The 14,202-nt window shown below is 46.4% G+C and overlaps 1 protein-coding gene and 1 long non-coding RNA gene across 2 annotated transcripts in view; one reads left to right on the top strand and one right to left on the bottom strand.

Annotated features, from left to right (window-relative positions):
• LOC149439227 (uncharacterized) overlaps window positions 1-14,202 on the top strand; it is a 173,872-nt gene that overhangs the window by 78,823 nt on the left and 80,847 nt on the right. The window lies entirely within an intron of this gene.
• LOC149439228 (SLAM family member 5-like) overlaps window positions 1-14,202 on the bottom strand; it is an 80,559-nt gene that overhangs the window by 17,335 nt on the left and 49,022 nt on the right. Inside the window, exon 2 of the mRNA XM_089659315.1 lies at window positions 536-838. Within this exon, the coding sequence (XP_089515441.1) occupies window positions 536-838 (303 nt within the window). The remainder of the gene's footprint in view (window positions 1-535; window positions 839-14,202) is intronic.

Below are 14,202 nucleotides of genomic sequence, written 5' to 3'. Positions count from 1 at the left end.
GGAACCCTGGCTGAGAAGCTCTGCTTTAAGTGATCCAATGGTACCATTCTCCTTTTTGCTCTTTTTCAGGTTCTAGCCCCCAGACATGATCCATTCTTGAAGCTGCAAAGAGTTGCTCAGGTTTGGTGAGGATCCACAACCCAGTCAGTGTGCTGATGTTTGGGCTGTGGGGACGTGATGTGACCGGCAGAAATTTCTTTTCACCCGAGTCTTAAAAAGATGTCTGCAATTATCCACTGATATCTGGACAATTTAGCTGAGTGGTGTCCTGATAAAGATCTGAGATATTTGTGCTCATAGAAAAGGCACCTTAACAACGATCCCGGCCAATGGTCATTGTCGGTAGGTGTCCCGAAACTGTGTAACCCTTAGCTTAGCCCTGTTATAAAAAACAAAAAAAGCTGAATTTTATATTATCCTTGATTTGTGACCAAGCCGGAGATCAACTAATTGGACCTGACCATGCTGAGATGGACTAAAGAATTAGATGAACATGGGTTAGGTGAATGCATACCATGCACAGATCTTGACATACCATACACAGTGAGATTGTAGGTTTTCTGATCTTTACTTTTGTCAGTAAAAGTTATAGTTGCAATGTACAGTCCACTGTCCTCCAATCTCAGCTGTCCAATCTTCAGTGATCTTCCACCATCCCGTATCTCCAGTCTTCCTTCAAATGTGTCCTCAACTACCTTAAGCTGATTATTTATATAAGTTGCCATTATGTAGGTTTGGAAGTTCCAGTAGACTTCATGTACAGGACGTGATGAATCCACAGATGGTGAGAGAACGATGGATTGGTTTATAAGGCCATTCATATGGACAACTTCTTTTCCTGTAAAGACAAAAAGGTTGGAGGTTTAAAAGTGAGCATGTTATCCTAGACCGGGGGTCAGCGACCAGTAGATCCCGCCAGGTGACTCATAGATCTCAGTCTGGGCTTGCTGATCCGCCATCCCAGAGCATCAAAGAGTGCAATGCAGAGGGACTATTGTATAGTTGGAGCTGTAGTCGGGAGCAAGAGCCACATACGTTGATGTCTCCTCTGTAGAGCTTCTCCTATGACCTGTCATGGTTGGTGGGTGTAGCCAAGCATGACCCGTTCAAGTGAATGAGGCCGCCAGTGGTGTGTTTAGGTTTTGTGCTGCCCTAGGCGAGAGAGAGAAAATCACCTTCATAGCCCTGGACATCCCCGGGAACGTGCATACACTGTCATGAAACCCAAATCCTCTCTTGGAACCCACCAGGTCCCCATGCCGCGTGTGTCCCTTCTGTTCCTTCTTCCAAAGGGCAGTGCTGCCCCCTTGAAAAATGCTGCCCTAGGCAAATGCCTTGTTTGCCTTTTGGTAAATACACCTCTGAAGGCTGCTCTGCAAGTGCCCTGCAACTCTGTGCAGTACAACAAACAAGGGGTTAAACAGGCAGCTGTGTGCTGCTTTCTCACCACCTGCTTTAAGCCCTTGGACCCCACAGAAGCATGCAGTTGCAGGGCACTTGCAGAGTGGCCCATTCACTTGAACGGGTCTCAGCTGACAGGTGGTAGCACCCACCAAAAGCAACAGGAGGTGTAATTCCTGCTGCGGCATGTGGACACCTTTGTTTGCTGCCTCAGCAGCTAAAGGGGGGGGGGGTAAAACTGTGATTTTACCACCCCCAACTTTACATGTGAGCAACCCGTTAGTGTGCCGCTGCCGATTACAACTAAGGGCTCATTCACAGGTACAGTAGGCACCAGGGGTGGACTGACCATTTGGAAACTCGGACACTGCCCGAGTCCCCAGGGTCAGTAGGGGGCCCTATGAGATGCCCCTGGTACCTTTTTCATAGGCTTTTTTGAGCTTGGGCAAGGACACAGAGGCCCCATGATCCCCTATTGCCCAGGGACCCCATGAGTTGTCAGTCCGCCCCTGTTGGCACTGCTGCTCCTCTGCAAAGTGATCCCAGTGCATTTGACAGGTGGTGAGGAAGTGATTTGTTGCTTCCTCATCGCCTGATTTAAACCCATGATTGCCACGCAATGCACGAGATTGTGACACGGTAGTACAGCAATTAGAGGTTTAAATCAGGTGTGAGAAGGTGACACTGTGCCCGGGGATCTTTGGCTTCTCCTGTGTTGTTCAGGTAGATCTCCCCCTCTTTAAGGTGGCCCATCCCTGTCCTAGACTCTAGGTGGCGGATGACAGTATCACCCCACTAATAATACCTGGAAAATGTAAATGTAGAATCCAACCATAACTCCTAAGTGCAGGGACCTTTGTTAGGCTATTATGGCTGCCTGTGACCCTTTTTTGGGATTTCTCTTCACTTCCTGTCCTTGAAACAAAACCATAAATCAGAATAAATCTCATTGTGAGAGTAAATTCCGAGTGTCCCCAATTGGTAGATTCCCCAACTCTTTCTGTGACAGCTTTAGATTATTGTATTTCTCTGTACTTTCTATCCTGGTGACCACTATCAATGGAAGTTGGGATTTAAAACTGTCTGCTTTACCATCCTGGAGATTTCTCTTCTCTTCCTATTCTGTCTGACACTTGTCACCAGGCCAGGAAATGAAGGGAAATTGTGCTCCTGGGGACAGTAATAAAACCCTGACAGCGGGTCTAATAATTGCTTGCCTTGTAAGCAGTGGTGTATTTAGGTTTTGTGCTGCCCTAGGCAACACAAAAATCAGCGCACCCCCCCAACCAGAGAGAGCCTGACACCAACAAACACCACCATCCTCCCTCCCCCCCCACATTTACCAACAACACCCCTGACACTCCTCAACCAAAAAGTAAGCATGTTTTTTCTGAGAGAGAGAGAGAGAGAGAGAGGGAGAGACAGAGAGAGAGGGGGGGAGAGAGATGCACTCATGGAAGGAAATTTATTAAGGGCCTGTTCACACTATAGAAACGCAGTCCAGGTGCGTTCCGGATGTGTTTTTGCATGCGTATTTATGGCGCGTTGCGGTGTATTTTTTACGTGTTCCGGTGCGTTTTTGACGTGTTCCGGTGTGTTTTTTTATGCATTCCAGTTCATTTTTCCCTCTCTTTTTCTTCAATTTAAATAGGGACATGTGTGTTCCAGTGCGTTTTTGGTGCGTTCCAGTGCGTTTTTGGTGCGTTACAGTGCGTTTTACCACGTCCCAGTACAGTTGTGTGCAGAAAAAATGCAGCCCGTTCTACTTTTTTTCCTGCAACTGGAATACACTAGAACTGCAAGCAAGGTGTGAACTATGACATTGACAACCATATCACTTACTTTCTGTGTGTTCTGGATGCAACTGAAGCAACTGAAAAGCATGTAGTGTGAATTGGCCATAAAACAGTGTTCCAGATAACTACTAAAGCTCTGGAAGCTTTTACTCCCTTAATGACCAGGCCATTTTTTTGCTATTCAGCACTACGCTACTTTAGCTGACAATTGGGCGATCATGCAACACTGTACACAAATAAAATTTATATAATTTTTTTTTTTTCACAAAAATAGAGTTTTCTTTTGGTGGCATTTGGTCACCATTGTTTTTTTAAATTTTTCAAATTAATGGGCTGAGGTGCCCATGAAAAAGCACTGCATAGAAATTCAAATATGTGAATCTAGCCATAGGTAGCTAAATTAGTTAAGTCGATGCGTGATGATCAGGGGCGGACTGACAACTCATGGGGGACCCGGGCAATAGGGGATCATGGGGCCCCTGTGTCCTTGCCCAAACTCAAAAAAGCCTATGAAAAAGGTACCAGGGGCATCTCATGGGGCCCCTACTGACCCTGGGCCCTCGGGCAGTGTCCGAGTTTCCAAATGGTCAGTCTGCCCCTGGTGATGACGTCAGTGAATTTAGCCAGGGCTTCAAGACTTCCATGCATGCAAGGGTTAGCATGTGGTCACTGGAGTTGAGATTTAACACATAGTGATACATTTAGTTACTTTAGGACAACTATAAATAAAAATACAATATATGAAAATACTAATAATTGTTCTATGTCAATATGAGAACAATCATATGTCTTATTTCTATGACGTGTGTAGTACATGAACAGCATTATAATTAGTGATGGGCCAGACACCACCCCGTTCAATTCGAGGAAATTTCAACCGCAAACTTCAAACAGAAAATTCTCTAAGCGGTATCTTATCAGATCTGAGTATGTGGTAAGATAACGCCCTGTTACTAACATACCGCATGAGTTCTATTATTAACCACTTGTCGCCCAGCCACTGTAGATATACGGCGGCAGGGCAGCACTCGCAGGCAAAACCATGTTTTAAAACGTGTGTTTTGTAAACAAATAGGGGGCGCGCGCGAGGCGCGCTGCCGCCCTATCTGTCCCGCCGATCACCGCCGCAGATGTGAGTCGCCGGGTCACAGCCAGTCCTTAGCGGCTGTTTCCCGGCGATCAGCGGCAAACAGTGACAGACAGCACAGCTCCAGTAGCTGTACTGTCTGTCACTTCCCTGTCAGCTCGAGGACGAGCTGATCGAGACAGAAGAGTTTCTCTCTCTCGATCGAGCCTTGTCCCGCCCAGTACACACCCCCACCCCCTAGTAAAACACTCCCCTCACTCCTAAAACCCTTCCCTGCAAAATAAAGTTAACCCCTTCCTCCCCATTGCCATTAGTACAGTGTCAGTGTTTTTTTTTTTTTGCACTAATCACTGTATTCGTGTTTTTGGGGATGTCAGTAACCCCAAGTCAGTACCCCCCAATGTCAAAATGTCCGCCGCAGTCCCGCAGTCCCGCCATAAGTCGCTGGTCGCTGCCATAAGTCCCTGATCGCCGCCATAATTCGCTGATCGCCGCCATTATTAGTATAAAAAAAAACCTAAAAATCCCAGTATCTTTCCCGCCATTTGTAAACGATATAACTTTCACGTAAACCAATTAATTTACACGTATTGGTTTTTTTTTTAGCAAAGACATGTCACAGAATGCATTTTGGCAGAAATTTATGGCTAAATTTGATTTTTGCATTTTTTTTCTACTGGACATGTTTTATAGCAAAAAGTCCAAAATATTGTTTTTTTTTCCTCAAAATTGTCAGCCTTTTTTTTTTATAAAAAATAAAAACCGCACAGGCGATCAAATACCACCAAAAGAAAGCTCAATTTGTGGGGAAAAAAAGGATGTAAATTTCATTTATGTACCATATTGCATGACCGCGCAATTGTCCGTTAAACTAGCGCAGCGCTGTATAGCAGAAAAATGGCGTAAATTGCAGTATTTATACCATAGTTTGTAGATGCTATAACTTCCACACAAAGCAATCAATATACACTTATTGGGATTGTTTTTACCAAAAACATGGAGCAGAATACATTTTGGCCTAAATTTATAACTAACTTTGAGTTTACTATATATTTTTTATAGCTGAAAGTAAAAAATATTGTTTTTCTTCAAAATTTTTGGCCTTTTTTGTTTATAGCGTGAAAAATAAAAAGCGCACAGGTGATCAAATTACACCGAAAGAAAGCTCTATTTATGTGAAAAAAAGGAAGTAAATTTCGTTTGGGTGCAGCATTGCATGACCGCGCAATTATCATTTGAATTAGTGCAGCGCCGAGTAGCAAAAAGAGGCGTGGTCATTAAGGGGGGTAAATCCTCTGGAGCTCAAGTGGTTAAGTCATGTAGTATTCTAGCAGTGAAAACATTCCTTACACTTTCAGCTGTCAGCGGGGTTCCCCACTGACAGCTGAATGTAAAAGAATTGCCGGCAATTAAAAATTTAGCAAAAAAAACCGGCATGGATTCCCCCCCCCCAATCCATACCAAGCTCTTCAGGTCTGGTATGGATTTTGAGGGGAACCCCCACGGCAAAATTAAAAAAAATTGTGTGGGGGGTCCCCTGCAAAATCCACACCAGGCCCTTATCCGAACATGCAGCCCAGCAGGTCAGGAAAGGGGGGGGCAAGCAAATGGCCCCCCTCCTGAATCATACCAGGCCACATGCCCTCAGCATGGGGTGGTTGCTTTGGGGCAGGGGAGCTCCCTTCCCAAAGCACCTTTTTCCCATGTTGATGGGGCCAAGGGCCTCTTCCCCACAACCATGGCCAGTGGTTATGGGTGGTCTGCAGGTGGGGGCTTATCGGAATCTGGAAACCCCCTTTAACAAGGGGGCCCCCAGATCCCAGCTCTCTCCCTATGTGAATGAGTATGGGGTACATGGTACCACTACCCATTCACAAAAAGGTGTAGTGTAAAAAAATCACAGGAGACAGTCGTTGACAAGTCCTTTATAAAAACAAAAACTAAAAAAAAAGCCATCCAAAGTAGATCCAACGTCAATCACGATCCCCACTACCAACGCCAAAAAAAAAGCATGTTGCTTTTTTCTTGCAGAGAGCTGTACTGGAACACAGTAAAAAGCATCAAAAACGCATCAAAATAGCACCAGACCCCAGTACAGTGAAAATAAACAGTATAATGAAGCAAAGGAAAAACATTCTTGATAAAAATAAAGATTTTGCAATTGAAATGGCCAGAAAAAAGGAGGAAAAGAAGCAGCTGAAATGCACCTGGAAATACATCAAAATACACTAGAATGCATAAAAAAGTGTTAAAAAAAAGTGCATGCAGACATGCATCCGGAACGGATCTGGAGGACATTTTTCTGCTGTGAATTGTGCATAGTATATCAAAACCCAAAAACAAAAATGTAATATATTGCAGTTTATCAGTCCTTTGCCTAAAAAAAGAAAACAAATACAACCATTAAATCTAGACAAGTACAGCAAATCACTTGTTGATTCCACCAGAAATCTTCTGTCCTTTTAACTTTCAGCGCACTGAACTGAAATCTCAACATTATTATCAGCCTTCCCAGCTACCTTCTGTGAACTACAAAGCAGGGGGAGGTGTTTGTAGTCCAAGTCAGAAAAGCAGCCTGGGGTGACAATGCTGCTCCTCCACATATACAGTAGAGTGAGCGTTGTCACCCTAGGACAGGAAGTGTGTATCTGGTGGAATCATGGGAAATGAATGCAGCCACCTAATCAAAAGACTGGCCAAATGAAATAAATGACATTTTTTGTTACTTTTAGGTTTTGATACACTTTAACCATAAATACAGAATGCCTTTAAATGTATTATAATAGCTGCTGGGAGTTCAGCTTCAACTCCATTCTGTAATCACATATTAATACTGGAGAATGAAATAATACAGAGGGCTCTATACAGGGGCGGACTGACCATTTGGAAACTCGGGCACTGCCGAGGGCCCGGGGTCAGTAGGGGGCCCCATGAGATGCCCCTGGTACCTTTTTCATAGGCTTTTTTGAGTTTGGGCAAGGGCACAGGGGCCCCATGATCCCCTATTGCCCGGGGGCCCCATGAGTTTTCAGTCTGCCCCTGGCTCTATAGCAATGTTTCTCAACCCCTATCCAGACAAGACACCCTTTTAGACAAATGATGGCTGCAGCGTGGCTGTCTAGTTCTGGAAGGGTGTCATATGATGTCCTTCAGAATCGCACCTCCCACGCGCCCCCTGGGGCACGCACCTGGCAAGCTTTATGATCGCTGTGTCCGTCAGACACAGCTGATCACCACATGACACTGTAAATGGCCAATCACAGCGGCCTTTTACCACCTGATCAGCTGTGTCCAATGACAGAGCTGATCACAATGTAAATACAGTTGCTGGTTATCTGCTGCGCTTCCCTCGCACTGTCACAGGGTGAGGAAAGAAGAGAGCCAGTAATTGGCAAGTGTATTTAAAAATCAGAGGCAGTCCAGTGCAGCCCCCAGGCCAAACAGTGTCCATCAGTGCTGCCAGTGTCCATCAGTGCAGGCAGTCAGTGTCCATCAATGCTGCCAGTAAGTGCCCAAAAATCAGAGGCAGTCCAGTACAGCCCCCAGCCCCAACAGTGTCCATCAGTGCAGTCCCAACAATGTCCATCAGTGCTGCCAGTCAGTGTCCATCAGTACTGCCAGTATCCATCAGTGCCACCAGTCAGTATCCATCAATGCCGCCAGTCAGTAATCATCAATGCCACCAGTCAGTGTCCATCAGTGCCGCCATTGAGTGTCTATCAATACTGCCAGTCAGTGCTGCCTATCATTGATTTTCAGTGCTGCCTATCCGTGACGCTTATCGGTGCCCATCAGTGCCGCATATCAGTGCAGCCTCATCAGTGCCTCCTCGTCAGTGCCTATCAGTGCCCATCAGTGCAGCCTCATCAGTGCCACTTCATCAGTACCCAACAGTGCAGTCTATCAGTGTCCATCAGTGCTGCATATTAGTGCTCATCAGTGCAGCCTCATCATTGCACATCGGTAAAGGAGAAAAATTACCTATTTGTAAAATGTTCTAACAGCAACTAAGAAAAACCTTTTTTTTCAACATTCTTGGTCTTTTTTTTGTTTTTTTAGCAAAAAATAAAAAACCCAGAGCTGATTAAATACCACCAAAAGAAATCTCTATATGTCTAAACAAGTATACAAATTTCATATGGGTACAGTGTTGCATGACCGCGTAATAGTCATTCAAAATACGTCAGCACTGGAAACTGAAAATTGGCCTGGGCAGGAAGGGGGGTGAAGGTTCCTGGTAGACAAGGGGGTACATTATGGATGATCTCCAGGCATCCTGTTCTAAAATGTAAAAAACAAACGTATAGTTTTACATATTGCAGCGACATCCACACGTCAGACACCCAACTTTAAAAGTTTTTATTCTATCAAAGCAAATCCACTGCTACTGATTAGTATTCCAGCATTTCCTCTTCCACATTTTCTCTGGGCCATGCAGCTAACGTGACCCCCAGTGCTGACATAGAGGGGTCAAACCTGTGCTGTGCAGGTGCCTGATGTCCTTGTCAACCAGTGATGTCGGCGGTTGTTAGGATGCTGGCGGCTGGCCTGCACAGTGCCCAATGTCTTAATGCTGAACCATGAATACCTGTGGCTTTGTGTAACTAAACAGCAGGTTTGATCCACCTGCTGGCTTGTACACAGTTTTTGGGCAACCTCAACCAATTTTTAGGCATTTTGCCCAAGCACCCTTGAATAACCCAGAAGGCAACCTAGGGTGCCTAGGCACCTGGTTGAAAATGGCTTCTCTATACAGTGTACTGACCTGTAACAAGTAGAGGAGGAAATATTGAAAGGACCAAGAAGAGCTCAGGCAGATGTTTCATCATTGTCTGTAGATTGGAGTGTGATACCGAAGGACAGATAGCAAGAGAAGAAAAGCAGACAAACCACAGAAACCATGGCTTCTGCGCAAGTGCAACATTTTTAGAATTGTGAAACCACTTCTGCTAATGTCCTAGGAGGAGCGGACTGCACACATCGTAAACAGATCTTTTCATCAGTAATCTACAAAATTCCGTTACCAAGATGAGGTCTTTAGTTCAATTCAGATTTCAATTCTTTTCAGATGTTCTGAAGATCTCAGCTGTATTAAAGGTTTGGTTGGAGATGGGCTGGAGATGGACTGGAGATGGGCTGGAAATGGGTTGGAGATGGGCTGGAGATGGGCTGGAGATGGGCTGGAGATGGGCTAGAAATGGTCTGGAGATGGGCTGGAGATGGGTTGGAGATGGACTGGAGATGGGCTGGAGATGGACTGGAGATGGGCTAGAAATGGGCTGGAGATGGGCTGGAGATGGGCTGGAGATGGGCTAGAAATGGTCTGGAGATGGTCTGGAGATGGGCTGGAGATGGGTTGGAGATGGGCTGGAGATGGGCTGGAGATGGGTTGGAGATGGACTGGAGATGGGCTGGAGATGGGTTGGAGATGGGCTGGAGATGGGTTGGAGATGGGCTGGAGATGGGCTAGAAATGGTCTGGAGATGGGTTGGAGATGGACTGGAGATGGGCTGGACATGGGCTGGAGATGGGCTGGAGATGGGTTGGAGATGGGCTGGAGATGGGCTGGAGATGGGCTGGAGATGGGCTGGAGATGGGCTGGAGATGGGTTGGAGATGGGCTGGAGATGGGCTGGAGATGGACTGGAGATGGGCTGGAGATGGACCGAGGATGGGCTGGAGATGGGTTGGAGATGGGCTGGAGATGGGTTGGAGATGGGCTGGAGATGGGCTAGAAATGGTCTGGAGATGGGTTGGAGATGGACTGGAGATGGGCTGGAGATGGGCTGGAGATGGGCTGGAGATGGGCTGGAGATGGGTTGGAGATGGGCTGGAGATGGGCTGGAGATGGGCTGGAGATGGACTGGAGATGGGCTGGAGATGGGCTGGAGATGGACCGAGGATGGGCTGGAGATGGGCTTTTAAAGTAAAAGTGTAAGTCCAACTATTTAACACCAGTTATGAATTCATTAAAAATCATTTTAACAATACATAAAAAATAAATTAACGGAGCTGGTCGATGGGAGGGGAACATGTTGCTGCTCCTTCACTATTCGAATCCAATGCTGGAGCAGTCCTTGGCTAAGAGGTCAGAACCTGTTCAACAGATATGTCTGGATTAGAAACTCACTTACATCTGGCAGCCAAACTTGCTCACATTTGCATATTTCATCTGTTTAGAGAACACTTTGCATTTTCTCAGTCCTATCCCATCAGAGGCCCCATCAGAGACCCCCTTACATCAGAGTCCCCATCAGAGACTCCCTTACATCAGTGTCCCCATCAGAAACCCCCTTACATCAGGGTTCCAATCAAAGACCCCCTTACATCAGAGTTCCCATCAGAGACCCCCTTACATCAGAGTTCCCATCAGAGACTCCCTTACATCAGAGTCCCCATCAAAGACCCCCTTACATCAAAGTCCACATCAGAGACCCCCTTACATCAGAGCCCCAGCAGAGACCCCCTTACATCAGAGCCCCATCAGAGACCCCCCTACATCAGAGCCCCCTCAGAGACCCCCTTACATCAGGGTCCTCATTAAAGACCCCCTTACATCAGAGTCCCCATCAGAGACCCCCTTACATCAGGGTCCCTATCAGAGTCCCCCTTACATCAGAGTCCCCATCAGAGACCCCCGTACAACATATTCCCCATCAGAGATCCCCTTACATCAGAGTCCCTGTTGAATTTTCTGTGACACATATAATACTTCTTTAGTATCTTGAGGCGATTTTGCAAATGAAAGAGCCGGTGAGATAAAAAATAAAGTGTGATTTTATTTTATCACACAATGGCTTAAAATAACAATGTAAAGCGTATCACGAACAGTTCCATGTAAATGTCAAAGCAGAAGTTATAAAGATGTGTCACCATTATGTCGGTTGTCTTATGTGCTTTTTGTCTTGTTCAGTGCAGTTGAGTCTGACCACGTGGTGCTTGTCCTTCATGTGGTCTTGTCTTCTGAAGCTTTTTCTTCAGAGTCTTTCCGGAAGTAGACATTAGTGACTATTTCTTACAATATGCACCTGTTCCAGCTTCTCAGAATGTGCTTGTGCGTGTCTGTTTGGACAGATGTGTGTGTGTGCATCTCTTAAGGCGCCTTTTTATGATGCATGTATGCGGCATAATTAGTGATCTTACAACCTTGTATGGCAAACAATACTGCTTAGCAGAGCAATTTCACTGATGGGAGGGGACGCTACATATATGGTCTTTTGATTGACAGGCACATATGTAGTTACCATAAATTGACCATATTACATCAGCCTGTTCATATGACCAGTTTCTGATTAAATAATATAAATTAAGAATGTATCTTTACAACATCTCAATAATGTTGTATAACCACAAATTTACATATGTTACATTACCAACATACAAAACATAAGCTAAATACATACAGAAACTATTAGTATATATGATGTCATACTTATTCTATTTTGATTCACTTCTAACACTCTTGACATTCTACACTAGAGTCCTGTAACCAGCTATTCCCTGTTATAGAATACTCAGCTCTCAGCTGGTTAGCTGGCTCAGTTTATAACTCCTTTCTCAGCTTAACTGAAGAAATTAACACTATCACTGGCTCAAGGCGGCCATTCACACATTTTAATATTAATTATGATTAATCATAAAAAAACAAATATTTTGCAAGCTTGCCATCAATATAAGTGCTGAATTATGAATTTGATATAATTAATATTTATCAGTCCCCATCAGAGTCCCCCTTATATCAGGGTCCCTATCACATACCCCCTTACATCAGGGTTCTCATCAGAGAACCCCTTACATCAGGATCCCCATTAGATACCCTCTTACATTAGGGTCCCCATCAGAGTCCCCCTTATATCAGGGTCCCTATCACATACCCCCTTACATCAGGGTTCTCATCAGAGAACCCCTTACATCAGGATCCCTATTAGATATCCCCTTACATTAGGGTCCCCATCCGAGTCCCCCTTATATCAGGGTCCCTATCACATACCCCCTTACATCAGGGTTCTCATCAGAGACCCCCTTACATCAGGATCCCCATTAGATACCCCCTTACATTAAGGCCCCATCAAAGTCCCCCTTACATAAGGGTCTCCATCAGAGTCCCCCTTACATCAAGGCTTGTTAGTTGATGATGGTCCAGCCAAGGGGATCATGTCTTGAAGAAAGTCCTTTGAGTATCGTTTAGGCTCCTTTCACATGGATGTTCAAAACAGGCAGGCGGACCTGATTGTAACCTCTATCCTCCTCTATGGAGCGGCGGGACACGTATCCTTTTAAACTCGCCAACATCCAATCAGATCCAATCAGCCAAAAAGAGATGGATGGAAATCCATTCTCCTTCTGTCTGTTGGATCGATTCGGAGGGCAGTCGGATGGAAACGGATAAGTGGTCCATTTCCATCTGACCGCCCATACAGGACAGCGGGCTGTGTCTGTGTCCACTCTGCAAAGTGGAGCAGATACAAACCTTTCATCCGCTTGCTCAGCGGGGATCAGCGGAGAGACCCCCACTGAGCAAGTGGATATAGCGAATGCGGGGTCCGGTGGAGACCAGATATAGCGAATGCGGGGTCCGGTGGAGACCAGATATAGTGAATGCAGGCTCCGGTGGAGACCAGATATAGTGAATGCGGGGTCCGGGGAGAGCAGATATAGTGAATGCAGGGTCCGGGGAGACCGGATATTGTGAATGCAGGGTCCGGGGAGACCAGATATAGTGAATGCAGGGTCTGGGGAGAGCAGATACAGTGAATGAGGGGTCCAGGGAGACCGGATATTGTGAATGCGGGGTTCGAGGAGACCGGATATAGTGAATGCAGGGTCCGGGTGAGAACGGATATAGTGAATGCGGGGTCCGGTGGAGACCAGATATAGTGAATGCAGGGTCTGGGGAGAGCAGATATAGTGAATGAGGGGTCCAGGGAGACCGGATATTGTGAATGCAGGGTTCGAGGAGAATGAATATAGTGAATGCAGGGTCCGGGGAGACCGGATATAGTGAATGCAGGGTCCGGGGAGACCGGATATAGTGAATGCAGGGTCTGGGGAGACCGGATATAGTGAATGCAGGGTCTGGGGAGACCGGATATAGTGAATGCAGGGTCTGGGGAGACCGGATATAGTGAATGCAGGGTCCGGGGAGACCGGATATAGTTAATGCAGGGTCTGGGGAGACCGGATATAGTGAATGCAGGGTCTGGAGAGACCGGATATAGTGAATGCAGGGTCCGGGGAGACCGGATATAGTGAATGCAGGGTCTGGGGAGACCGTATATAGTGAATGCAGGGTCTGGGGAGACCGGATATAGTGAATGCAGGGTCTGGGGAGACCGGATATAGTGAATGCAGGGTCTGGGGAGACCGGATATAGTGAATGCAGGGTCTGGGGAGACCGGATATAGTGAATGCAGGGTCTGGGGAGACCGGATATAGTGAATGCGGGGTCCGGGGAGACCGGATATAGTGAATGCAGGGTCAGGGGAGACCGGATATAGTGAATGCGGGGTCAGGGGAGACCGGATATAGTCAATGCAGGGTCCGGGGAGACCGGATATAGTGAATGCAGGGTCAGGGGAGACCGGATATAGTGAATGCAGGGTCCGGGGAGACCGGATATAGTGAACGCAGGGTCATGGGAGACCGGATATAGTGAATGCAGGGTCCGGGGAGACCAGATATAGTGAACGCAGGGTCAGGGGAGACCGGATATAGTGAATGCAGGGTCCGGGGAGACCAGATATAGTGAATGCAGGGTCAGGGGAGACCGGATATAGTGAATGCAGGGTCCGGGGAGAGCAGATATAGTGAATGCAGGGTCAGGGGAGACCGGATATAGTGAATGCAGGGTCCGGGAAGAGCAGATATAGTGAATGCAGGGTCAGGGGAGACCGGATATAGTGAATGCAGGGTCTGGGGT

The sequence above is a fragment of the Staurois parvus genome, unplaced genomic scaffold (assembly GCF_062004578.1).
Source record: "Staurois parvus isolate SC_StPar_1 unplaced genomic scaffold, SC_StPar_1.0 ptg001146l, whole genome shotgun sequence".
In the NCBI taxonomy this organism is placed as follows: Eukaryota; Metazoa; Chordata; class Amphibia; order Anura; family Ranidae; genus Staurois; species Staurois parvus.
The sequence above is the reverse complement of the archived record's forward strand: the minus strand, read 5'-3'. Positions and strand labels throughout refer to the sequence as shown.